Below are 27,834 nucleotides of genomic sequence, written 5' to 3'. Positions count from 1 at the left end.
AACTGCACATAAGTTTTGAAGTTATTTTACTTTACTTGAGTGTTTTCATTCTATTCTGTTTTTATAATTCAGCTCTTCTATATTTTAGAGGACAATAAACTTTTACTTGACGTTTATTTCACAGCTATTTTCAGGTCAAAACAGATGATATATTTTGTAATTTTTAGGCTCTGTTTGTAATTAATTTAGATTACTTTGTAGAGATCTGTTTTCACCTTGACATTAAATGGTATATTTCTATTTCTGGAGTATTTATTAAAAAATATACATTAAATTCACTTTGATTCAGTGTTTTAAGATAAAAACAAATCCCAAGAGGGGTGGCACTTTTTACAGGCATTGTACTGTATATCTGTGCATATTATGTAATAAATATAACACTGAGTGGGGGTATTTTGCATACTGAGTATTTGTTATGCTTTAGATACATTTGCAATTAACACTTTTATATTTTTTATCTGTGGGGATTTTGCATGTTCTCCTTGTGTCTGCTTGGTTTCTCTCCAGGTACAAAAACATTCAAATCAAGTTAATTAACCCTAACCCTCACCCAATGACAGATGGGATTGTCTCCAGCCCCCGTGCGACCCTCTGTAGGCTATGGATATAGAAATGGAAAAATGGAATTTTATATGTGTGCTTAAAGAACAGGCTCACAACTTTCCAAGTCTGTCTTAAAACAATGCGAGGTGCACGGATGAACATTGAAACAGGTTTTTCTTGCTGTCATCATTCCTCCTGTTCATACTGGCCAAGAGATCCCTTCATAATGCAATTTCAATGTAAGTGAGGGGCCAAAATCCACAGCTCTCCTGTACAAAAATGTATTTAAAAGTTTATCTGAAGCTAATAATGAAGCTTCATATCTTCCAATTTTCTTTTTAGTGCACTGCAGCCCAAAAAGATAAGAAAAGATTAGATTAGATAAGATAAGATGTATCTTTATTGATCCCCCTTGGGAGAAACTCAAATTGACACAGCAGCACAGTGGGAAAAAGTAGCAGTGTAAAGTGGAAAGTGTACTAAAAATAGAATCAGCAAGTAAATAGGACAAAAATAGGATAAAATTAAATACTATATACAGTAAACTGGATATTTTGTAAATAAATCTGCAATATATAAATGTGCAATGTCCAGAAAATCTGAGATACATGTGTAATGTATACTCTATATAAAATATGTGAACCCGTCCTTTAAGTCAAAGCTACAATACCGGAGCTGCTCACTGGGGGCGCTGCTGCACCTCGCCGGCTGCCAACCACCGAAGAAGAAGCAGGCAGACAGCTGTGTAGCTAAAGGCTGAGCTATATTTATATATTTATATATTTGAATTTACCCTGACATGGTCCTGAACGATAGCTAAAAGCCTTTGTTGTCATCGACAGTAGTATTTAAACAAACAAGCTAATGTTTTGTGGTCAGACTTTGATCTTTGTCTCCGCTCTGAGTGGTGAGTATATTATTATTATATTTAACATTAGAGCCGCCATAGCTCACTGTTGTTAGCTGTTAGCATGTTTCTTGTTTAAATTCGAAAAATCACCAAAATAAAATGTTTATTTAGTCGGTGTATTGATCTTAAAGCTGCTTTAGATGGATATTTATAGTAGCATGTTACCCACGATGACACTCACTGTGAGCAGGTTCAGGTATTACATCCACACAGTTAAAGGTTTTAGTTAATCAGTGTATTATTATAAATATTAATCAGTGTTATTATTATAAATAATCAGCAGGTAGAGGATTAAAAGATGAGAAGTGTTTACATCCTTTAATTTAAGTAAAAGTAACAAATACAGCAATGTATATACTCTGTTACAAGCTAACTCCTTCATGACAATCCTACTACTATTGGCAGCAAAGTGTAGTTAAAGTATTGCAGTAAAAATACATAAGTATTATGAGTTTGATGTAGATCATTAATAGTGAAGCATCAGTGTTAGAGCAGCATGTTTCTGCTGTAGCTGCTAGTTTACACTACTTTATACAGTTAGCTAGTTTACACTACTTTATATACAGTTAGCTAGTTTAGTCCAGTGGGTCTCAACCTACAGGGTTTCCACAGTCATGAAAAGTTATGAAATGAGAAAAACTGTTTTCCAGGCTTGGAAATATTTGGAATTAGGTGAATGTTTTGCTATTGTTTTGAAGTAGGGATGACCTGATCGTATATCAAAGATAATGGATATAAGACAGGCTGCGTGAACATGGACCCCCCCCCCCCCACACACACACACACACACACTTTTACTATGTCAAAAACCAGTAGATTCATTTAATATGAATATGCTTTTTAATATCGTCTAATATGTGATCTGGGGCCAAACGCTTCCTCTGGATGTAATTATAAAATGCAGCCATCATTTAGTGAGATCAAAGTGTTAAAAGGCACCAAAATACAAGAAATGACATCTACGCTGTTAAAAATGTTCTGGGGGAGAACCCTTTGATAAACCTTTGATAAACTACTTAGATTAAGTCATGGAAATTGGGTAAAATATTATGGAATAGTTATGGAAAACTTTTGGAAATTCATTGGTAAAAATGTGTGGGGAACCCTGAATCTAGGGGTCCGGCCCCTCCAAGGGGTCAGCAGATTATCTGAGGAGTCGTTAGGTGATAAATAGAAGAGGACAGAAGAAAAAACAAAGTCATGATTGATCACAATGTTAACAATTAATAGACATCTGATATGTGACCCTGACTGACGTCCAAAAAGGTTGAAGTCTCTGGTGTCATCTATAACAATGTGTTGTATTATAAAAGCTTGTTATATTATTAGGACTTGTTTGGAGAGGATCAGCACTCTATCTTTAAAGTATCGACCTGAAATAAAACAATACCAAGTATTAAACGTCTCCCGTCAAACGATACCTGCTATTGATCCCTTTTGCACCCACAGCTAAATATGACAAATATGACTATTTGTATGGAGTTGCTCGCTGCTGATCAATGCAAGCATGAATAAATATTAATAATTTGACTTTCAAAATGCATTTGAGTAAAAATCAAGTAATTTAGATGTTGAGGAGTGATGGCATTTTAGGCAATTTAATACTTCTTTCCACATGATGTGTATTGAATGAATTACTCAGTTGGTATCGGTATCACTTTATGGGTGTTTGGATTGGTACTGGTGTCATCATTTTTAAAACAATACCCAGACCTATTGGATCATTAGAATTTGATTTATTGAAATGAAACAATGTGAGAATTTTAGAAAAAAATCACTATTTGTTGGAGCTGTTAACAACTCATAGATATCTGAAATGTGACCCGGACTACACACTGCTTTTTATAATGTGTTGTCTTTTTAAAAAGTTTGTTATATTATTCATTATGTAAAGTCTGTAAAGTAACTAAAACTGTCAAATAAGTGTAGTGAAAATGTAGTGAAGTGGAAGTATAAAGCAACATAATATAGAAATACTCAAGTCAACTACAAGTACCTCACTATTGTACTTAAGTTAATGTTACTTTCCACCTCTTTATAGGAGAATGCAGTGCTCTTATTTATGCTAACTACTTGCTGCAGTGTCACCACCTTTAGTCACTATCAGACAAACACAAAAAGAAGCTAATTTCTACCTAAATATTAACAATAAGCAGCTTGTCCCCTCCCTCTCCCTCTGAAACAGTAACTAGTGTGTATATTATAGGGCCAGAGATAAATAAGGGTTGGTAAGATGAGCTTAAATATAAAATATATATTTTATAAAACAGTTTTAAAAGCACATTTTTAATTTTTGTTGGTTTTATATCATTTGAAATGACATTTGCACCATTTGTTTTAACCAAAAGTAAGACTGAATGCTCCTGAAAATGTCAAATGGTGTAACCACACAAGAATGATAAATATTAAATATTTTATCCACCTACAGTGTATTTAAGTGTAATAATTACTTCATTTAAAAACAACAAATGAAAAGAAAACAATTTGAGTATTTCTACATTTTAATTTTAAAGCTTTTTGTCAATATTGAGCAGGACAACCATTCTTTTCTAAATAATTTGTAATAAATTATGTAAAATTTGTTAAAAACCACAGTGTTGCGTTGCTTAAAGTGGATTATATTTATTCCATATTTTAGGTCACATTTATATTCCTGTATATATAATCTGATGTTTATATATTTAAAAAATGGGTTAGGGTTACACCAAATGACAATGGGTTGCACCACGTCAATGATAAACTACATTTTTGAACACATTGGTCAATACCTGTGTGTGTTTGCCTCAGTTTAACCAGGATTAGGTAACATTTATCAACACCAGGTGACCTTCACTCGGCCCAAACATTACCTAACTAACAGGAAACTGAACTCTGCTCTCCTGTCCACGGTGTCACCTCAGCGCTCCTCTCTCTACGTGCTACATTTGTTCTACTGTAACTTGACGAGGAAGGTTGTTTTATATTTGAGCCGGCCGGTGTGACTCAGGCATGTATGTGGTTTAAAAATAGAGAGTGTCTCCATTCTTGGGACTGCGTACATCGAGCAATGGGGGAGGAGGATGTGCACTCGTGGTGACCTGTGGTTATTTCTGGATCTCAGGTGTCAGGAGTTGATGGAGTTTTGTTTTTAAAATGCAAAATAAAAGTTGTATTTATTATTTATCTTTTCCAGAAATTACCAAACTTAAAATGATTGACTCACTATTTTTCCACCCAGACCAAATTAAAATGTTGTTTCCCATCAATAAAAACCTAACTGATGGCTTTAATATTTAAAAAGATACTTTAATCCTCCTGTCTTTAATCGCTGAGCTTATAATCAGGAAAGCAGGTGTTTTTTTATTTCATTTACCTCCACAGGAAAATCACAGGTGTAATTAATAACAATAACAAAGGCTGCATACTGGATAATGATTGAGACAGTGGAGCAGAACTGGTGATTAATGTTATTAATTACACCTCATATAACAAACCTGAATTTGTCTATTGCTTTCAACTTACAATAAAGAAACAAACTTAACACAGGGCTTGGTAATATATTGATATTATATCGATATGGTGACATTAGACTAGATTTCCTGCTTTTAAAGGCTCATTATAGTAAAATTATGTAATTTTCTGAACTTAACAGACTGTAGCTGCTCTATTATTAACCTTTAACCCACTTTATTATATCCACTAATTACTGATGAGTATTTATCAAAAATCTCACTCTGTAAATATTTTATAAGAAAAGCATCCAATAGTCATCCCTGCAATATTGTCGTAATATCGATATTGAAGTTAAAAATATTGTGCTATTTGATTTTATCCATATCGCCCAGCACTGACGTAACAGCATGATGTCCAATTCTCTTCTTAAAAGTCAAACACATTTCTGATTTTTTTTTTTCTTTTCTTTTCTTCAGTAAGATTCAACACGGTTGTTAAAGGAGCAGTTTGTAGAGTTTAGCGTCTAGAGGAACGGACTTGGCACAAATAGAATATAATATCTATAATTATCTTTTAATTAGAGCCCGACTGATATATCGGCCAGCAGATATTATTAGAGCTGCTATCTGGCACTGATTATGTATTTATGATGTATTTATTATCTTGTGTATTGCTTCTTGTGTATTAAGGTTTTTATGGTTGTTTTTATTGATTTCTTTTTAATGGCTGTAATACGGGTGGTTAGCCCAAATGACAAAGTAAAAGATAAAAATTGAGCCCATTACAAGCAAGAGAAAATATGGATGTTAAAAATGTTAAAATTTAATTTAAATAGTAAAAAAAAGGGGGAAAAAATAAGACAAAACTTAAAAACGTTACAAAAATGATGATGATGATGATGATTATTATTATTATCCATTAAAAGCAAAATGTTTCCATATCACGTGTTTAATTTCTCCATATTCCAGTAACAAGTTTTAAATGTATGACACATTCAGTAATTGTAACACTGAAAACAACATTTTTAGTCACAGTGACGAATGCTCTGTGGCTTCCTGCTGGAGCAAAGTTAAACAGACGCTTCAAATAAAGAGACTTAGTGAGGTGTGGATCCTCCAGAGCGGCTCTAGTGCTCCTTCACAGGGAACATCTCCCCTCAGATGTTCAGTTCAGATGCAGCGACTGTGAAGTGTTTTTGTTATGTTTCTCTACCTCAATTTATTCAGGTTTGCACATATTTAAATATTAATCAGTTGAATTCATTTCTAATTATAATAAAAATGCTGCATTGCACATCATCATCAGGGTCTCTGCAGATCCTTAAAAAGTCTTAAAATTAGTTTTTGATATTCAAGGTCTAAAAATGTAGTGTGTTAAATTGTAGGAGGCATTAAATTTGATTTGAGTTCAGTTATATTTGTTCAGTTTATGTTATTGTTCATTATTGTCATTGTTTTTGGATTATTTTACAACAAATTAATTAATATAAGAAATGATCAGCATTAGTTCGAGTCCTTTTATAAATTACTTCAAAATGAGTTCCACTACAACAATAAAATCCTGCTTTATTTCAGGTTACTTAACAATTAACAATAATTCAATCGCGCCGACTCATCCCTCACAAGGCCCAAAGAAAAATAAATATCCAATCCAACTTTATTTGTAAAGCACTTTAAAACAACCACAGTGGACCAAAGTGCTGTACGGAAGAATAAATAAAAGACATAACGGCTCACACGAGGCATAAAATACAAAAATAAATAGATTAAAAGACATAAAACACAAATAAAAATAACAGCTATACAATGAAATCAAATCAAATATAGTGAACGTCTTAAAAGGTGTCAAAGGCCATGAAGAAGAAATAAATTAAATGTTTAAAAAAAGGAAATAAAGTAATGTATATATCAATATGTACTTGCACACTCACATAGACCCTCTCATATACTTAAATAATGTATGCCCATACACATGTACTCATGTTATCTATATAAATTATATCAACTTAGTGTTGTGCTTATTTTTATTGTATCAGAGACACGTTTAGTCTAATGTGTCGTATTATTTTGTGGTATTATTTTTTCCTGTGGTTTTAAAAAGGTCTTAAAAGTCCTTAAATTTATACTTAATGTGCAGAAACCCTCATCATGTGAAAAAAGAAAGAGAAGAGAGGGTTTATTAAAAGTTAGAGTAACAACTACATTAAAAAGACAAAATAAAAGATGTTTAATAAAAGCTAGACTAAAACTAGGTTAAGAAAATAAATTAAAAGACAAATTGCCGATCATGTGTCAGTTCTGACTTTACAACATTCATACACGAGAGAAGTTTCTAAGATTTGAAGAAGAGAAATGTGCAGGTTGAGTTTTTATCCTCTCTAGCTGACCTTCATGTGTCGTTACTCTCTGCTTCTCTAAATGTGTGCTTGTTCCTTTTTCCCCAAGGCTAACCACAAATAAGGAAGCGATGAACTTCCAGGGCAATCGGAGGCGGGGGGAGGATGGCATCGCCATGGTGATTGACTTCCTGCTGTCGAACGCCCGGCTGGTTCTGGGAGTCGGTGGGGCCGCCATGCTAGGCATTGCTACATTGGCGGTGAAACGGGTGAGTGCTTTACGAGGCTGTTAGCAGCACATCAGCGAGTCCTTCATAGGAACTGTGAAAGCTTAAATTACTGCAAAAAGAAAAGTTCTGACATGAGCTGAAGTTTCATAAAATCCAGGAGTCTCCATGAAATCTAAAAATCAACATGCAGCATCTCTCAGGAAGGTAGTATGAGTTATAGAAAAGAGTAGAGCAGTCCAATGCGGCATAAAAATTTTAAATATATACACACTGGACGATATGGGCAGAATCAGATGTCACAATATTTTTGACCAAATACCTCGATATCGATATTTTATTGCCCACATACACATTCATACCCATAAAACTTAAAAATGTGTTCTAAAACATAAATAACAACAGTATACAGAGTCCATTATTGTGAGATATATGTTGAGTTGTCCTGAAGTGATAAATAAAAATAGAATTAACCCTCCTGTCGTCCTCCCGGGTCAAATTGACCCAGTCTCCTTTTGATTCTTCCTTCCTTCCTTCCTTCCTTCCTCCCTCTTTCTTTAATTTGTCCTTTGTTCTTCCCCTCCTTCCATACTTCTTTCCTCACTTCCTTCCATCCTTCCTTGCTTATTTCCTTCTTTCCTTCCTTCCTCCCTCCCTCCTTTCCTTCCTCCCTCCTTACTCCTTTCCTTCCTTCCTCCCTCCTTTCCTTCCTCCCCTTCTTTCTTCCTTACTCCTTTCCTTCCTTCCTCCCTTCCTTCCTTCCTACCTTCTTTCCTTCCTTCCTTACTCCTTTCCTTCCACCCCTCCTTCCTTCCTTACTCTTTTCTTCCTTACTCCCTTTCTCCCTTCTTTCCTTCCTTCTTTCCTTCCTCCCTCCTTTCCTTCCTTCCTTCCTTCCTTCCTTCCTTCCTTCTCTCCTTACTTCCTTCCTTCCTTCCTTCATTCTTGACCTGAGGACAACAGGAGGGTTAATGCCTAGTGTAGGAACGGAAGAGGAGAGAGAGAAGAGAGACTCTGGGATGCTTCCAGCTTTCCTCGTGCTCCTCTGCATCAAAATTTATATATTTTTACTGTTTACTGTTTAGATTGGAAAGTAGCCTAATAATATAATCCACGATATGTTTTCAAATCAAATCGAAACAAAAACAAATATCGTTTAGTGTGGGGTTTTTAGTGTTTTACATAAAATTAAAAAAGATTACTGTTTGGCTACTGATTTTAAAATCAAAGATAATGTAGTCGACTAACAGACTTCTCTAATTAATTATTCCCCAGCTGCAATATCACGCAACAGTCGTGTAACACGGAGAAAATAACTAAAGGCATCGAAATACTAACAAGTATAGTAAGTATAATATTAGACCCCAAGCCCTGCGTAGTGGCTCCTAGTGCTTAGGATGCAGAGTTCCTTTACCTTGAATTTTACCTGCAGCATCCCAAGTTCATATTTGTGCCTGGAAGGTATGAATTTAGTTTAAATATGTGTTTCATCCTTGTAAAATATTTATAGGCGATTGGCTTCAGTCCCCCGATCTCCCTCCTGTTGAGGCCGAGGTTATCTTTGTGCCTCTAAATTTCTGTCTGCAGGTTGTGACAGTGAACACACTCCGAACACGGCCGCTGTTTTATCTGTATTTGTGTGTTTTAGCTGATAGAGCGAGCGGGCCGCGCAGCTGACGATGAAAAGGTGGAGCAGAAGATGGCCGAGAGCTGGGAGGAGTTGAGTTTAGTCTCCGCTTCCCCGACGCTGATCAAGAAGGGCATCGAAGGCGTCGTGATGAAACATGTCGCCAAGGCAGCCAAACAACAGAAAGGTATCGGCAACAGGAAGCGTTCAGACACACAAGTACTCACAGCATATGGGTCAGTGACAAATAAGGGTTGGCAAGATGAGCCATTCAAAAATAAAAGTAAGACTGAATGCTCCTGAAAATGTCAAATGGTGTAACCACAAAAGAATGATGAATACTAAACATGTTATCCACCTACAGTGTATTTAAGTGGACTTATACTAATAATTACTTCATAAAAAAAAAAAGGTTCCTGATTTACATGATTCCCCAAATTAAATTTAATATTAAAACAGTTGTATTTCATTACCTTTATTTAATATAAAAAATTATAATATAAGATCAATTAATAGTTGATTTGGTGTTTTATTGAGAATTTAGTGTTTTAAAGCAAGTTTAATTATTTGGTATAAAGTTTTAATGGTTACACCACTTAGACAGTTTTGCCATAATCCTCTAATATAGTCTCTCAAAATGGATTAAAAGCAGAAATTTTATGCTGGGTCCAAAAATGAATGTGTGCAAGATATTCATACTTTTTTTCACATTTTAACCCCTTTAAATTTGACTAAACCACATGGACACAAAATAACCCTCAATGACCCTTATATATATTCTAATCTTCACTCCAACCTGACTGATGTTACTCGACAGCTGTTTTAAACCCTTTCTCTCAATCAGCTGACCTGTGCCAACAACCTCAGATGTCGGCCCTGGAGGTACAGTCCAAACCCGAGTCAAAGTCCAAGAGGCTCCAGCTGTGCGTGGTCACTCCGCAGGTACGCTCGGACATTTCAACCCTGAACTCTTGAAGGGGATTATTATGAATTCAGTGTTTTGCAGCTGCTGTAAGCGCTCCGCCTCGGTGTTGGCTCATTCATTTATGCATGTGTAGCATGTTTTGTAAAGTGCAGTGCTTAGGGGATACACATTGTTATGCACTGGTTAGGCTGCACAGAGCCCCCCAAGAGCCCTGCATAATGAAACTACAGCGCAGAGAGCTCGTGCTCAGAGAGGAAGTGAAGCGAGCATGAACACACTGTAGTGTTAGTGTGCAGAACGATTGTGGATTCATTGAATAAATTTGTTCAGTTAATGTTAGCAGAGTTCAGAGCGGTGAAGTCACACACATTACAAACACATGAGCGGCTCTGGGAGGTGATTTAAAAAAAATGTGGGTTGTCATTGAAAACTTGAGCAAATGTGTCTTCTTATGAGCAGCCTCTTATCTTCATTCTCTGCTCTTCATATCGAGTACTTTACATTTGCAAATAGTAATGTGTGGATTATGGGAACAGTTTAAACAAAGAGAAAAAAAGTAGAGCACTCCTTTTTTTCTTGTTATGTGAATGAGTCTTGTTTCCACCCAGGAGACTGCTGCATATATTCCCAGTGCAGGTGTAAAAGACTTCTCTCTGAAGGACGTATATACACAGTGCTCGTCTACCTGAACAGAGACTGGCTTGTTTTACTTTCCTATCTCATTATACTCTGAAAAATAAGAGTGGAAACTGTATTAAACTGTTGTAATCTGTGTTTTTAGGAGCGTCTGCTGCAGTACTATCACACGAGGGCGGCTCTCGCTCCACACGAGGTCCGGAGGGCTCAGGCTCTGGCTCTAGACATCTGCACTGAGATCCAGGGCTTTATGCACAGCCGTCATCCAGACATGCCGCTGGGTGAGATGAACCTCGGAGGATCTCTCCTGGATGACCTGCAGGTACTCACAAATACTGATTTAGCTTTGATCTCAAGGCTGATAATCAATCAATCAATCAATCAAACTTTATTTATATAGCATCTTTCATACAGACTAGAGTAGTTCAAAGTGCTTTAAAAAAGGAATAAAAAAAAATAAAAACGAAAATTGAGACAAGTGCATGCAAGAGAAAATAAAAATGAGTAACAATAAATAATTAAATAGATTTAATTAAAAAAAATTAATTAATAAATAAGCAGAGTATTAAAATAGATTTAAAAAAACAGAAGAAATAGACAAATAATTAAAATACATAAATTGTATTGTATAAATTAAAAAAGATAAAACTATAGAAAAGACAGATAAAAAAGGTTAGAAGATAAGACAGGTCTTTTTCACCTCAGCAAGACGTTGGATTTATGCCATCTGGTTTAATGTGTGTGTGTGTGTGTGTGTGTGTGTGTGTGTGTGTGTGTGTGTGTGTGTGTGTGTGTGTGTGTGTGTGTGTGTGTGTGTGTGTGTGTGTGTGTGTTTAGGTGGTCAGTGCGGACCACGCGTGTCTTCTGGTGCCGCTGCAGCTGGAAGCTTCTCTGTGGCGTCTCATCCCGGGAGAGGAGACACTGCTCACACACCCGCTGCACTGGATGGTCCGACGAGTCAATTTAGAATATTTTCCCAGAGGACGCAGCTACTGGGACAGGTGACGGCACACAGGAAACACCACATTTGAATGCTTACATCTTTATAAGTACATAAGGTCAGTCGGTTTTACTAGCAGATTATTACTAGTGATTGGCCAAAGAGGTGTTTTTGCAAAAGTGACTGTTGAGGTAATTAACACTGATTCACATCGATATATGTAATATAATAGGTGACTGGGATAAAACAGACTCATCTAACTTTGCAGCTCCACAGAGTCATTTAGCTTCCATTAGCTCACTGATCATTGAGCAACAAAGTTCAGCAGCGTAAACGCAAAGGCTTATACGACCAACATGAGGATTTTACATCAACCTTTTAAATAATGTAGAGCAGCAGTAAAAAGATGTATCACAAACACTCAAACTGTCATTTGTCCCTCGTTGTGTCTTGTAGGTACCTGGTGGGAGGTTATTTGTCAGCAGAAGCCGTTGTCAACATGTTCAATAAAGCAGTCATGGAGACAATTAACTGGCCGTCCATCAGCAGCACTTTGGACTGTCTCGTTAGACCAGTACTGGGAGGACCCGACCTTCGACTTGAGATTCGGTGCGTTTATGCTTTAAATTATGCTTTGCTCTTTTTCCAGGGTTGAAAAAGTGCTTCCACTATGAATGAAGTGTTTGAGTGAACACCGCAGCTGCTGCTTTTTTTAAACTACAGTACATAATGTTACAGGATGAATTTATGTCTTTGTTGATGTGTCTCTTGCTCTCTTTTATCCTTTGCTAAATTTTGCCCCTGAAGCATCAGAGCCTTCCCGCAGTCTTACATGTAAAGGTTTTAAAAAGTCAACTTGATGCAGATCCCTCAAATCATGTGTGTATACAAGATGATATACAAGATTAGTTCTCCTTAAAGCTGCACTAAAAGATATTTTTATGTGAACAATGATCAAGTGACTGTCATGTGAAAGGTTTCACCCACAACAATTCTCACCCAACTCTGTAGTTCCCTTCACATCTACAGAGCTTTTTAGTGTCACTGCTTCAGCTCTTTTTTTTTTTAGGACCTGAAACTTTACTGTTTTAGTTCACTCTCATCAGTGATGTTTTTGGCCACAGCAGGTATTTGTTAAAAGTGTTATACCAGTATGTATAAATGTTCAGAGAAACACACTGAACACTACCAGCCAAACAGCAGACTGACAGTTAGCAGCTAGCTGGTGAACACTGTCGGGCATTTAGTAGCTAAAAAGATCAATATTTTTCTCAAGAGTTGGTGGACATCAAAAAGGAGCTAAAGGAGAGTGAACATTTATTTTATATTTATCAGCTGATCAGATAAGTGATTTTAAATGAATGCTAATGTTACTCTGTAAATGAATGTGTAAGGCTTAAACTTTTAATTAATTACTTATTTATTCATTTCGAACATGTTAAAATAATGAAACAAAATAAACAGGCTGTGGATTATAACAAGACAGAAATGACAGCAAATTCTTTTAGACAACAATACAACAACCATCCAGTGTTCGAAAGGGTGTAGGATGATATAAAGAACTTATCTAGTCCTACCCCTGTTTTCCCTTTTTCCTCTTTTTTCCTCTCTAAACAACAGCCAAACATTCAAACATCCAATATGGGTGAATAATGAAACAATAACAAAACAAACATCATTCATCCTGTCTATATTGGTCAAAAGTGTTATCTTTAAATATCTTCTTAAACCTGTTTAATGTTCTTCAACTTTCTTCCTGTTGGGATCCTTCAGGCCTGAAAAAGAAAAAGAAGAGGCAGACGGCAGCCAGCCACTCTTCATCTCCGTGTTGCCTCTGCTGAGAGAGGAGGACGTGGCTCTGACCGCCCAGCCTGAGCTCACCTCCCCCTGGGTCAACGCCTGGCACCTCTCTCTCTACCCGTGGGAGACTCAGCGCCTGGTTCAGCTCGACGCCACTGACGACGGTCGCCGCAAACTCATGCTTAAAATCCTGAAGGCGGTGTGCAGACTGAACCCCGCTCTGCGACCGCTCGAAGCCGCCCCGCTGGCCAACCTCATCCTCCACCTCAGTGACAGTGAGAGCGACTGGTCCGAGAGCAGCCTGGATGTGCGATTCCAGCAGTGCATCACAGAGCTGATTGGCTACCTCGAGCAAGAGGCGTTGCACAGTTACTTCAAGCCAGCTGTCAATCTGCTGAGCGGCTTGTCAGATGACCAGGTGGACCAGATGGGCTTCATGCTCTACTGTGCTGTGTCAGAGCCTGAAATATTGCTTATATAACACTCCGCACACTCTACACTTCTCATATCTCAAGCTCTGACACACACAGATCAAAGGAATATTCTTTTATCATTCATGATGTTTGGTTCAAGACAAAAAAAAGGGAGGTTGTATTCTTCCCATTGCCTCTCCTCTCTCCTTATTTAGCTCCTCCATCTTGCTTTGATGCAGACATACAGGGTACAGGTCGGAGTGACAAAATGTCAGGCGCCACAGTGAGGAAGGTCGAGGAGAAGATACACTGAGAAAGCGGATGTGAAAGTGACAATCAAAGCTATAAAGAGGATGAAAGGAAACGTGCCAAGGAACGGAGATGAGGACGTGTTAATCAAGATGTTTGAAATAGCGTTTCAGGTTGTGCCTGATCTTTAAAACACCAGAGCCAAGCCTGTATTTAAGTTTGTGTGCGAATGTTTTTCACCTGAATGTTTAAGTGTGGGAGACGACGATGGTCAACAGTACATCCATCATCATCATCAGCAGAGGAGGAACGCTGATTAAGACACTGTTTCTGTTCTTCGACTGATAGCGTGTGTTCTGCATCATTTTCCTTTAAATATTCTAACTATGCAGATTAATAATGACCTGCTGGGTTTTGCTGCACCTATTAGACTACTGAGTCTGCCAGAGTTGAACTTATTTAACTCGACGTGTATATTTTATGATACTGGAGGTTGAAGTGTGCTGAATTTTCTGTTCATTGTCTTCCGTGTTGCCAATCTTATTTTTGGGGTGAACTAGCCCTTTAAACTATGATTAAAAATTTGCCTAATAATTTTATGCAGTTGCTTTTAATATATGGTATGAATGTTGTGGGGATCTTCAGTTGTGTTTTCTTGCTGAGTGAAAGGAAAATGGATTTTCTGTGAAACTGCACATTGAATTAAAGCACTTATATTCTGAACCATTTGCTCCGACAATTTCTTTTCTACCTTGCGTAAAATCGATTGTCACACATGTTCGTCTCAGATTTATCCATGTCGTTTCTGTGTGTGTAACATCCCGTCATTAACTGAGTCATGCAGCCATTTGAACTTTTTGTGACTTTTTGTTCTTGTGACATTTCGTTGGCTGACCATCAGCTGATAGTGACGTAACATATGAACTGAAATCACCACAACTTCAAATCTTGTTTATTAACTTTATATATACATGGATGTTACTATAAATTGGGTGACTTAAATAACTTTTCTGCATGAATTCTTTTAGTTTATACCTATTTTAGAGCAACACTCCCACTGGTAGTATAGATGGATTAGACAGATAGATAGATAGATAGATATAGACTTTATTCATCACCATTGGGGAAATTCATGTATCTAATAGCTCATACAAATACACATATACATAAATAATATATACAAAAAAACCCAAAGTAAAATATGTAAGAAAATTATGTTAAGAGGAGGAAAAAATGTTCAGTTTATTGCAGTGCCTCGTCATTATCTTGTGATGTTATCAATGTAAAAGTCTGATGGCTGCAGGTACAAAGACCTCCTGAACCGCTCTGTCTTAGCGCAGTGAAATGAGCCAGAATTGCTCTTCTGCGCTTTGAAGATGTTGTAGGGTATTTGAGGTTGTTCATAATGGCTTGTGCCTTTGCACCTGTAGACACTCAACAATTAGGCCAAGATAACCTCATATTGCTGTTTGATATACTTCAGACTGAACCAAATACATAACACAGGTCTTTCTGAAGGCATTTATTTGTTCCAGACTCTAGCAAAGTGGGAAAATCACACACATAGGCTAGTGTAATAACTAAGATTTTTTCACTTCCATTCACTGAGCCTTGCCTGAAACTGTTTGGAGCCCCCCTGATGAGGCCAGACTCCCACTTTCAAAACCTCTGCTACACCACATGGTTGTGAGCTTTGCCTACAGCAAAAATTCCCAGTCGGCAATGCTTGTCTTGTTCTCTTTGGGGTTGGTCGTCACATTCATGAATATTCAACATGAAATTAAACTTAATAAATTACTTTTTTGATTTTCCACCATTCACATCACAATCACATAGGGACAACCAACCCCTCAATGGGAATAGTTGTCACAAGTGCACAAGACGCATTTGACCGTCCACATCTTTTTTGAGTAGAATAACCTAAAGGAGAGTAAAGTCAGTCCTAGTCTCATGATACCAGACAATCTCCACCCACCAAAGTCTGGGTATATCTATATGTGGTAGTTGCTTGAATGATGGCAAGAATGACTGCTAAACCTACTCCCCTTTAATTTTGTCAAGGACATGCATTAAATGATGCAGTCTTCCCCCCATTCTACCAAGTAGTGAACAGCAGCCCCAATATAAAAGGCTGCCCGAAAGACTTTGCTGTGTTTCTGCAATGCAGGTATTTGGTTGTTTTTTTTAATTCTCTAATTGTTTCCACCAGTTTTAACAACAAAACTTGGGAGACTGTCCTCAGTTTCTACAAGCAAAACGTTTAGAGCTTTTTTTTTTGGTCTAACTTTATTAAGTAAATGATGCGTGCCAGGTTGGGAAGGTTACTTTGGAAATGTAATAGATTACAGATTACTAGTTATCCTATTTAAAATGTCATAAGTAATGTAACTATTTCAATTACTTAATCAACGTAATGCAACTTATTACATTTGATTACTTTTTGATTATTTCTAATTTTCTAACAAATGTATTCAGCTGTTAGGGTACGTATACCCATTAAGCACCAAAATCGAAGTTCAAGTGTTTTTCATGGATACTGACATGATTTATACGGGAAATCATTTATTATAAAGCAAGATTTATCTATCATTTGAAAATGTATTCATTAGTAGATGTAGATTTTGGAATATAAAATAAAGATATTTGATGAAAGAAGTCAAAAGTCTGCCATGGGCTTAATTGGTACTGTCACACCCCCCACCTCGTGATTTATTCACAAAATATATATATAAAAAAATTGATTTCAAAGAATTACAAAACAGCAATATACACAATGAGTCATATGTTAAATATTTAAAAATCCTCCTGAGCAAAATCTTAAAGGTCTGACTTCAGATGTAACTCCCTTTGTAATAATCAACATTTGGTCTGAGATGCTGCGGTGCTATAGAGCGACATCTAGTGGCTGAATGTTGGGTACTACAACTTTCAGGACAGTCGGAGGTTTTTTAGGGATTTAAGTGAAAGTAAAAAGTGTGACTACCAATCCCTGCTCTCCCTTGTTTACACAGAATAACAACACACACAATCTTCAAAAAGATCGACAAATAGCCTATTTAGGCTATATAAAAGTGAAACAGTTTCTGTGAACTGTAAACAGGATACAAATAGTGCAAAGAAATGAATATTGAATGGTGAAAAAGTGAAGTTACCTTACACACATACAGTAGATGTGTGCAGTAGAGTAGACTACAGCTTGTTTAGATGAACACTAATTAATTAAATGTTTTAGTGTGTTTTAATGTGATGTTAATATGTATAATTTGTAGTTAAAAATAACGTGAGAACATCCAAAAAAGGGGTGAATATGTTTATGGGTAGTCTGTGAATACTTAATCTAGTCTAACTGTGGTGTATTGTGACCGGAAGTCTTTGTGATTGTGTCTAACTTGACTCGGGACCACCAGAGCTGCTTTTCCATGAAGCGTCCCCGACCCGGTGTCTTACTGTCACATGGCTAAATATGGGTGCACAGGGTCAGTCAGCCGGTCCGAAACCTAACACAGAGGGACGAAGTTTTTAAACCGAGAGAAAGTTTGCTTAAAGAGGAACTCAAATCCCCGGGACAAAGCTTGCTGCACCTTGTGACTGCCGACGAGTCCGCAGGAAACTTTCGGTTCTCCGTGAAGTTTTCTTGTTCCTGAAAAACACCACGTTTACTTGACTGAGGTAGCTGAAGCGAGACGGGCAGGGTCCTCTCAGTTTTTGTTTGAGTGCCACTTCTGTGTCCGTCGTTGCATGACTGTAGCCAACTGCGCAACAAGTTTTTTAATAACCCCTCCGGCTGCTGCTGCTGCTGCTGTTGTTGTTGCGCCTGAACAGCTGACTGCAGGCCGAGCTGAGCTGCTCCATGGGTTGATCCCTCACGGTCTGAAGATGATCGGGTCACCGGACCTGCTGGCCTTCACCGGGACGGAGGGGTTTGGAGAGGAGGAAGGTCAGGAGGTGCATGGTCTACCCGAGGAGCTCTCCGTACCTCTGTTACCTTCATCCAACCCCTGGACCTCTGCTGCACAGTTTCACACAGACTTCATACTGGTGGCTGAATTTTCAGAGCAGGTGCGTCTGTGTTTAATGTTCACTTTCTTCTGGGAGTCATTTCATATGTGTTAGAGTCATATAATGTAAAGGCAGGGGTTATTAAGGAGGAAAAAAGGTGACAAGATGACACTTTACTGACCCCCTGGGTGGTGTGGGTAATATATTAGCCTAATATTGTATCAATATCGTGATATGACTCATCTTAGTTGTCTTTCCCTGATTTTAAAGGCATTATAGTTGCATTAGGGTAATATGGGATACCTAAGCTCCAATGCATTTATCTAATTTTCTACAACATTAAAGTGAACATGATTGGTGTTGAATCCAAGTAGGGATCATGTCATGTAATAAGTTTGTGTTGGTGTAGAGGCACTTTCAGTCAGTTCTACTATCGGGGTCATGTCATAAAAAGGGGTAGGAAACAGCAAGTATATGTTAAGGATATAAATCTGTCATGATTAAAATAGGAACACTTATATAGGTGCCATTTCCCCCTTTGAGTACAATATCTGAAAATTGTCTTCTGATTTAACTAGGAAACATCTAGGAAACATTTCATAATGATATTAGGTGTTGATATAATGTATTTGATTCAAATGTCAATATGGTAAATGAATCAAAATTGCAAAATGTGTTCCACATTACCCTAATCCACCTATCTTAAGAGACCATTATAGTTTGCCTTTATCCACATTACTGATTTTCTGAAATCAATTGTGATCCTTACAATATTGTGGCAATATGTGGTATTTGATCAAAAAATATTGTGATGTTTGATCTTGTCCATATCACCCAGCCTTATCCCCAGGTTGAATATTAGGTGTTAAAACATTACAAGAAACAGACCAAATGGAGATCCTAAAATTACAAAGAAATTGAAATTAGAAAAATAGAACAAAGCCACAGGGTGAATTGGTGTAAAATGGGACACCTAAGCTCAAATGCATCTATCTCTTGTCTACTAAATGCTAATGATTAGGACTTCCGTCAAATTAAAGCAGGAGTGACATGTAGTAGAAATCACATGACTCCCCACATGTGGTGCCCTAGATTGGAGCAGGGCAGTCATCCAACAGGAAATACTTGTTGTGAAGTCCAGTCAAAGTTCAGTGATTCAAATGTATCATAAATGAAGGAATGCTATGTCAGTTTTATTTATGTAGCACTAAATCACAGGGATTATCTCAGGGCTTTTCACACACAGAGTAGGTCTAGACTGTACTCTTTAATTTACAGAGACCCAACATTCCCCCATGAGCGAGCACATTTTGAAAGCAGCAAGGGAAAACTCATCTTTAATGGAAAGAAACCTCAAAGCAGAACTGGGCTCTAGGTGCACGGCCTCTCCTTGTCTGGTTAGGCTGAGGAGAGAGATACTGCAATTATAATGATAGAAATATGACTAATAATGATAACAGTAGCGGTGATGATGCATCACGTTGGACAGAAGTCGGTCTGCAGCCAAAGGTCTCCTGGTAGATGAGAGAGAGCACAAAATTACGGGGAAGATGCATGTTAGTGAAATGCATTAATGGTACATGATTGCTTAAAGATGGCGAAAGAGAGGAGAGAGGAGCTCACTGCATCATAGGAAGTCCTCCGGCAGTCCAGGCTTAAAGTAGCAAAACTAGAAGCTGGCCCAAGGCGAGCCTGGGACAGTCCTACCTATAAACTTTATCAAAAAAGAAAGTTTTAAACTTGCTCTTAAATGTAGTGTCTGCAACCCAAAATGGAGGATGATTCCACAGTAGAGGAGCCTGATAACTGAATGCTCTGAAGGCCTCCTACTCTACTTTTAAAGAATTTTGTTGCTGTAGTTTCTTGACATTTAAGTTGCAGTTCAGTTTTTTTTTAATTGGTCATACTGTTGCAACTGATGGTTGTTTGCACTTCATTTATTCAGGAAGTCTCATAGTGATTAAGATCTCTTGTGCAAGAGAGATCTGCAAACAAGTTAAATATAAGCTCACACATACACAGAAATACAGCAAGTGAAACATCAAAGTCATTGGAGTAATGAGGAAGGTGCAGAGTGCTAGAGTCTTTGAGTTGGTATGAGGAACGTTTAAAACTGATGTCTCTCTGTCATGGTCACTTAAAATCTGACAAAAGTTAAATGTTAAATATCTGAACAACAGATAAAACAAACAACATGAAAACAGGTTTGACAGGATGCTGATGTATTCTGGATGACTGTTAATATCCAACTTGGACTACAGTGATGATACTAAATGATAATGAACTTTATTAATCCCACGAATCATGCATCACAAAACATAATGAGACTCAAAGAGGGAGATCAGAAAATAGAATGAGCATTGTTCTATTTATAATAATAAATAAGGATTCCTTTTATTGTATTTGGTCTCTAAAAAACTCTGCTGTGTGTTTCCAGGTGGGACCAAAGCCTGTGCTGACGATACCGGATGACCCCCGAGTCATCGGATCGTTTGATCTCAACCACTTCTCTGTTCGTATCATGTCGGTGGACTACCAGGCATCCGGCCCCGGCCAGGCCCCTCCTACATCCCCTGGTCCCCGCCTCAACTTCAGCGAAGACTCCAAAGTGATCCTGGGAGATTCAGCTGAGGATGCGTATGCGTACGTTCACCACATGACCTTGTACGACCTGGAGGCTCGGGGCATGGTGCGTCCTTTCTGTATGGCCTACGTGTGCTCGGACCAGGCCAAGCTGATGGAGAACTTCTCTGATCTGTCGACATGCTTCTCTCAGGCGTCCGAAAGCCTCAAGACGGGAAACAGACAAGCGTTTTCTATGGAGCTGCAGAGGAAACTACAAGAGCTTGAGTAAGATCAAGATGTACTCTGAAGGCTTAATAATATACATGTTCAAGGGGTCAATAATATCTCCCATCGTATCACAATATATTTGTAATTTTCAATTAATCAATCAGTTCATAGAAAATTAATTGGCAATGTATGAATGGATCTGTTTGCATGTCCACAAGACCACAGCTGTCCATGGATGTAGAAAGCATGAATTGGCCTTAACGCCACTGAAACTCTTGACTTGTCTTTGCTGACCTCGAAAGGCTGCACTGATGTACAGGTGTACCCCAGGACATTGGGTGTGGTTACAGGTGCAGCAGACTTGAAACTTTCAACCGGAGCGGGCGATGAAATGCTGCTTTTAGCTTGTTGTTAAGTTGCTCTTTAAGTCTTACGACTAAATCTGACTCTCTGACTGTTTCAGGTACAGGCGGCTGACTCTGCAACCGGAGACGGACCCTCAGACAGTGAATGGGTTTGAAGAAATGGGAGAGAAAGCCAATGAGCTTGAAGCTGTGATGCGTTCCATCTCAAACAACAGAGACCTCCTCCGCCAGGTCACCTCCTACCCAAACAGGAAGCTCAAACAGCCCGACTTTCTGCCCTACGACCCAGCCGACTCGCTCACTGATCCACTTACATTACTGCCTCCTGAGCCCCCCACCACCCGCTCCAGTTCCCCCTCCTGCAGGTCCGAGCGTCATCTGAAGCAGCTGCATGAGCTTTGCAACGCCTACTTCCTGTCGCTGATGAAGGAGCAGTTGGCTGATACAGAGCGACGCTTGCGTGGCGACAGGAGTGCACTGCGAACTACTCATATCACACGCTCACTATCCAGGAGGCTCACACTCACCAACTTCCTGTTTGAGCTGTGGACTCCAGAGGACGGAGAGGAGGAAGAGAGGGAGAGCGCTGGGGCGGAGAGGGAGACACAGAGGACAACAGAGAGTAAGAGCAGTGGCGAGCTCTTAAGTGCTGAACCCATGAGCCTCGAGTCCTTCTGCTCCTGTGTGGAGGAGATCCCAATCAAACTGGTGGCAGGAGAAGCTTTGAAGGCGAGCCCTGATCCTAGTGTTGCCATGGAGATGACAGGAAGCGTGAGCAGCAGCGATAGCATTGAAGTGCTGGGGACAGAGAAGTCTTATCGGACGCAGCATGACGTCACTGGGTCTGATAGCAGAGGTACGTCCCACTGACAGTAGCACTGAAAAAAGATTCAATAACTGCAATTTTGACATTTAGAGAAAAAAAAGCCAAAAAGTCTCAAATGTGAATATTTGCTGCTTTTTTTCTGTTCTCATTGTGAACTTAAATATCTTATAGTCAACTCACCTAGCAAACTAAGGCTGCAACTAACAATTATCTGTCTATTTAATTTCTCAAGTAATCAATATATTTTTGGTCAAGAAAATGTAGGAAAAACTGGCTAATTGAAAAACAAGCAATAGATTAGTCAATTGATATAGGCCCTCACACATGCCTCTCTTATATCTGGACCAGCTGACAGCTTTCCCACTTCCTCAGAAACACACGTCGGGATGGCGGACAGCTCTCTCAGACGAGCAGTGGTGGAGGCAGGCGTCAGGCGAGTTCCAGCGTACGCCAGACGGGCCAACAGCGAGGACAGCATCGAGGTCCTGAGTACCACCGAGTCCATCTTTCCCGACGACCTCACAGCCATCACAGAGGAGGAAGCAGAGCACCAACCTCTGAGTAACGGCCTGCAGGGTGAGGAGGAGGAAGAGGAAGAGGAGGAGTTACTGTCAGAGTGTAAATATGATGACGTCCACAGAAAGGAGGAGACAGTCCTCGAGGAGGAGTCGTTGAATGTGACTGTTGTAGAAAATGAATGTGAGCCGCCCGTCCAGGAGGTTGATGAAAGTCGAGATGACGGAGAAGAGTCTGTAAAGCAAATAACTGTCGCTAAGGAAGTCGTGACCAAAGAGGAGCCGGACGCTGAGTGTTTGAAGAGAGATCACGTCAATGAAGATAACAATCCAGAGAGTACAACCAGAAAGCTGCAGGGTAATAAATCTATAACAATATTGATTTTAAAAGTGTTATTTAAACAGGATTTAAGATTTCATCAACACATGTTTGACTAATTTAGAAAACACTGTGTGAAAAAGTTACATAACATTTTATAGAAGGGTGTTAAGACCCCATTTCCCCAAGAAATTAAGTCTTTTTTTTTTTTAGCTTACTACAATGTATGTAACATTGATTCTGATATGTGATGATGCATCTGATGCAATGCTTATATATAATATGTATATTTCGATATTTCTGCACTTAACTGAATTATTAATTTGTTTAGTTTATTTGCACATAAAAAAAAGAAAAGAAAATATATAATCAAAAAAGTAATACATGCAGATTTGTTGAGATTAGTTTACTAAAACAACAACTAACTAAAAAGAAAGGAGGAGCCAATCAAACCCATCAGGGCTTGTCAGGTGGCCCTCCTATAGTGAAACATACAACTAGCTTTGAGGTGTTTATCTCCTCGGTGGGTTTAATGGTTAACCACACCTGTGTGTGCAGGATGTATAAATACGGATGTTTTCAATTTTTACAAGCATTGATATGATTGCAATCAAAACCTTATCTAGATTAAACTGTTTTGGCTTGCAGTAAGTATGCAGGTGTTGCCTTTCTTTTAATTGATGCTTCTCCTTCATCTGATAGAAATGATACCAACGCTGCAACACTTTAACCCAATCTGTAATAAAGTTACATTTCCTCTTTATCTTTAGTTGTAAAAGCAGCGAAGTCGCTTGAGGTTCATCTGACGGTGCCCGACGTCCAGGTGGACCTTTCCCCACCAACTCCCCTAACTGAGGTTGAACGATGGTCTCCTCCTCGCACTCCCCTCCGGCTGCTGAGCGTCGACGAAGCGTCTGACTGCACCAGCTTCAGCGGCACCTCGGACCACCTCTCTCCCACCCAGAGTATCCACGGCAGCACGCGCTCAGAGAGGAAGAGGAGAAGGAAGGCTGGACTCAGAGCCCTCAGGTTCCTGAAGCACCACTCGTTCTCCCAGCATGCCGTGTTCTGTCTGCTGAGCGGCCGGCCGCTGGTGGTCATCGGAGGAGACGAGGGTCTGCTGAGGAAGCAGGTGGACGCACTGAGTCTCTTCCTGCCGGCTCCTCTCGCTGATGGGAGTGCTGTGATGCAGAGTTTGACCTCACCCCTTCAACTGACCGACCTGCTCACCTGGAGACTGATCGGCATACACAGGTATAATTAACACAACCGCTGATTACCTGCAAGTCTAAATATTGATATATATTGTTTATCTTTCTGATTTTATCATTAAAGTCAAACTTAAATTGCTCTAAATTGCTAAATCTGCTCTGTAAATTACTTGTCCTTTGTCATCCTTTTAAGAGAAAATGAGACACAAAAAAAGAAAATTTATATTAGATTTTTTTAAATGATATATCGGTCAATATTAGCCTATCACAGATATATCAGTATCGGTGTATGTTGTCCAATATGCACCGATATACAGTAGCCTACTGTGCAAAAGTCTTAGGCCACCATTAAATTTGTTGTTTTAGCAATGCTATAATGACTAGGCCTATATGTAGTCTCTTTATTAGAATACAATCAGAAAATACAGGAAATGTATTAAAAAAACAGGAAAAAAATACAGACTGCTTCTATAGGCAGCAAGTATTTAGTGTGACCTCCCCTTACACTTGGGCAAATAGCAGGAACCTGGCTCCCTTAAATTTACATGAAATGGAACCTTAATAATGATATTTAATAAGTAATGTTACATTTTGTGTACATATTAACTGTATTTTCTGTTTTTATGATGGTGGTGGGGTAAGACTTTTGCACCATACTGTAGGCTATATTTTTTAAGTTATATAGAATTTCTAAAATGTCAATCATTTAACCCAATCTAAAATCTTACCAACTCTAACCAGACCTTAACCACATCATCCTTACAGCATAAAACATAATTATTTCGTACACCACGGACAGAAATAAAGAAACAGCATACAAATCTCATGAAATTCGCAAATCTACACGAACCATTTAGACACGACCCCCAGCTGCCTGAGACCAAAAGGAGCATTTCTGAAGTTTTTCCATAGACATTATTTCTTCATTGTAATAATACAAACCTATACACAATGCATTTAAAAACATGGCGACTTGGTTTTTGACTCCAAAAAGGGTTTTTTAAAAATGTGATAGTGATTTTTTTTGTTGTTTTTAATTTTTGACATCACTGAAGTCAAGATGCTGTAAGGCACAAAGTTGTCATCTTGCCTAAAATTTCACCTCGTTCTTCTCTCTCATGACCCGTCTCTGTTCAGATCATCCTCCAGTACTTCCTCCAGCGTGCTTCACTCTCTGACTCGCTACAGCCGTTATTTGGCCCTGCTGGACCTGGACCAGAAGACGCTGCGATGTCCCCCATACTCCGGCTCCCTCATCAGCAGACTGGCTGACCCTCACACCGGCATCAGTCGGGGCATCACCTACCTGCGGCACCTGGAGAGCTGCTTGACTGCACTGGCCAATCAGGCTCTGCTGTACACATTTAATTCATCCATCCAACATCCTGACACCGCTGGCGGGAATAACGTCGAACAAGGAGACGACTTCCTGTTAACGCGAGGATTCTGCACCACTGAGAGCGATTTGAGAGTAATGCGTTTCCTGTCTGACCTCATCAAACAGCGCCACGCAGGTCGTGGTCCACCAGTGTTGAGATTCTATTACAGCTCGATGAGTCTCCACAGAAACACATTTACAACATAAGAGCTTGTTAGAAGACACTGGAGGAACAAAAGAAGCCATTATTGAGATGGTTGAACACCTACTAAAGCACTGATCTTTATTCTACTGAAACAGAAATCATGTTTTTATCTGCTGTGTTAAATTTGTGTTTATACATGATTCCTCCTCCTGGGTCGTGTATCACTAGATTACTGGACATTCGTGCACTAGTGTCTCACAGGCACCAAAGACTTTCACACGCAGGCAGCCTGATACAGCTGCAGTATAAAAGTCAAGTTCAGTACTTCAAGTATTGGACTTTTTATTGGAGTGTTTTTTTAATGTAGGCTTATCACTGAATAACACATGAACTTTGTGTAAATTTAAGCTATTTGAGCCACTTATGAACACTTTAAAAGTTACTGTTTAGACAGCGTGGTGTTGTGGATTTTGGTAATCCACAACTAATTGGAGTGTTAGTTCTTTTATTTTTTTAATGTTTGTTGGGTCTGTTGCTCGGTCATCCAACTTATAATCATAAAAAACACTTAATTTGGCTGATTGTTTTGGCCGCTGACTATAAAGAGAGACAGAAACAAAGCCATGGAACAAAGATCCTGAGCTACAATCCAGGGTTATATATAGTTTGTTGTATTGTCTGTTTAAACCACATTTAACCAGCTTGAAAGTGTTTTTAATGGGTTCAAAAACTTTGAAACAGTTCAACATGTTGGGAAAATGACCTTTTATGTATCTTTATTATACAGACATGAGTTGTATCAGACTTCTCATCAAACTCTGAGCAAAAAAAAAAAAAAGTCAAATTGTCATTCAGTGCAGCTAAACCAAATGTCCTGACCTAAAATGACTTTATTGTCCAACCAAGACTCACAACTGTCACTGTCAAATTTGCTCAAATAAAACTAAACATTTATTTCAGTTTATAAAATAGATCTCCAGTTTAATCTCACTAAGTCAAAGTCATAATGTGTTACTGACTGTGAGTAAACATTTTAGCATTAATATAATAAGTATAAAATATCCAAGCCTGTGTGAATCTAATGAGTTATCAGATTGTCAATCACGGGGGGTGTCTGTGGTTCGATCTTTGTCTCCTGGGGTCTGCAAGTCAAAGTGTCCTTGGGCAACGATACTGAAAATCAAATAGTTCCTGAAGGCTGCACCATCAGTGTGTGTGAACGGGTGAGTGAGCATTCAAAACATTTGTAAAGCACTTTGGATAAATAGCGCTTAACCTTTAATCTCTAATTAAGTTGGCACTTTGCATGACCGCCTCTACCATCCATTAATGTGTGTGTGTGTGTGTGTGTGTGTGTGTGTGAGCGTTGGCATCGTGCTTTGACTAGTTGGTGGAGTCCTTTCACTTTAACTGTCAGCTTCAGTTTGCAGGAAATAATCCTTTTTAAAAAACGAATTGAGGCAGAAATGTTAAATTAATAAAGACAGTATTACATTTGGTTCAACTTGCCTTTATAAAACAACCTGCAGAGTAACATCAGCTGACAGTTGCCTTTTAAACCTCCAACACTCAGACAGCAGAGGATTTTAGGATGAATAAAGCTGCATTTTCTAAACTGCAGCTGAGATATGATAGAGCAACACCTTCCTTTCCTTTCACACTGGATTTTAACGTGTGTGCAAATATGAGCCAATTTTAGTGTATATGTATAGTTTTTTGTTTTTCTGGAAAATGAAAACTTGTTTATGTATCACCTGGATTCATTTTAACCCTCCTGATGTCTGGTCCACTGTGCAACTTCTGTCCTCCCAGATCAAAACTGTCCTGGACTGGTTTGACTTTTTATAAAGTATAAAGGTATAAATGATCACCCAATTCTGTATTAGACCTTTTTAGCCAACTTATTACCACATGTTTTACACACATTTTTGGAAATTATGGTCAATAAACCTAATTTAAATAAAATTATACCTCAATGCATGTTGTCCTTCTGGGTTTAAATTGATCCAGGAGCAGTTTTGAGCAACCAACACATTATTTTCCCTTTCTATAATGTCTATAAACCAGTCAATGTTCCCATTTATTAAGCAACATAACACAGTTACCTCTTATGAACATTTATGATGAACATTGAAAATCAAAAAGTATGACAAAAAAGAAAAAAACATTCGGAGTAAGACAAAAAAAGAACCTCACAATCAAAGCATTATTCAGTTTGTCTCTTTAGCATACTGAATAAAAACTCA

The 27,834-nt window shown here is 38.5% G+C and overlaps 2 protein-coding genes across 2 annotated transcripts; both read left to right on the top strand.

The window, feature by feature from the left end:
- The first annotated feature begins 1,287 nt into the window (after positions 1–1,287).
- On the top strand, positions 1,288–14,760 carry mief2 (mitochondrial elongation factor 2). Its single transcript, XM_053337489.1, has 8 exons — positions 1,288–1,450; positions 7,330–7,489; positions 9,096–9,261; positions 9,919–10,016; positions 10,781–10,957; positions 11,473–11,636; positions 12,032–12,184; positions 13,349–14,760. Exons 2-8 carry the CDS (start codon positions 7,352–7,354, stop codon positions 13,854–13,856), a joined length of 1,404 nt encoding a protein of 467 aa, XP_053193464.1. The 5' UTR covers positions 1,288–1,450; positions 7,330–7,351; the 3' UTR covers positions 13,857–14,760.
- Positions 14,761–17,687: 2,927 nt separating this feature from the next.
- Positions 17,688–26,487, top strand: smcr8b (Smith-Magenis syndrome chromosome region, candidate 8b). The gene is made up of 6 exons (XM_053337348.1): positions 17,688–18,096; positions 20,474–20,886; positions 21,293–22,050; positions 22,393–22,893; positions 23,625–24,108; positions 25,203–26,487. The coding sequence occupies exons 1-6, from the start codon at positions 17,776–17,778 to the stop codon at positions 25,648–25,650; spliced, it is 2,925 nt and encodes a 974-aa protein (XP_053193323.1). The 5' UTR covers positions 17,688–17,775; the 3' UTR covers positions 25,651–26,487.
- The last annotated feature ends 1,347 nt before the right edge of the window (positions 26,488–27,834 follow it).

This window comes from Scomber japonicus, chromosome 2 (assembly GCF_027409825.1).
Source record: "Scomber japonicus isolate fScoJap1 chromosome 2, fScoJap1.pri, whole genome shotgun sequence".
Classification (NCBI taxonomy): domain Eukaryota; kingdom Metazoa; phylum Chordata; class Actinopteri; order Scombriformes; family Scombridae; genus Scomber; species Scomber japonicus.
Note: the sequence above shows the minus strand (reverse complement) of the source record. Positions and strands in the feature narration are given on the sequence as shown.

Excerpts from the sequence above, each read along its gene's own strand:
- mief2 (XM_053337489.1), top strand. The coding sequence starts at position 7,352 with ATGAACTTCCAGGGCAATCGGAGGCGGGGGGAGGATGGCATCGCCATG. Across the intron at positions 10,958-11,472 it reads CTCTCCTGGATGACCTGCAG|GTGGTCAGTGCGGACCACGC; the intron begins GTACTCACAAAT and ends GTGTGTGTTTAG. Across the intron at positions 12,185-13,348 it reads GACCTTCGACTTGAGATTCG|GCCTGAAAAAGAAAAAGAAG; the intron begins GTGCGTTTATGC and ends GGGATCCTTCAG.
- smcr8b (XM_053337348.1), top strand. The coding sequence starts at position 17,776 with ATGACTGTAGCCAACTGCGCAACAAGTTTTTTAATAACCCCTCCGGCT. Across the intron at positions 18,097-20,473 it reads TGGCTGAATTTTCAGAGCAG|GTGGGACCAAAGCCTGTGCT; the intron begins GTGCGTCTGTGT and ends GTGTGTTTCCAG. Across the intron at positions 20,887-21,292 it reads AGGAAACTACAAGAGCTTGA|GTACAGGCGGCTGACTCTGC; the intron begins GTAAGATCAAGA and ends TGACTGTTTCAG.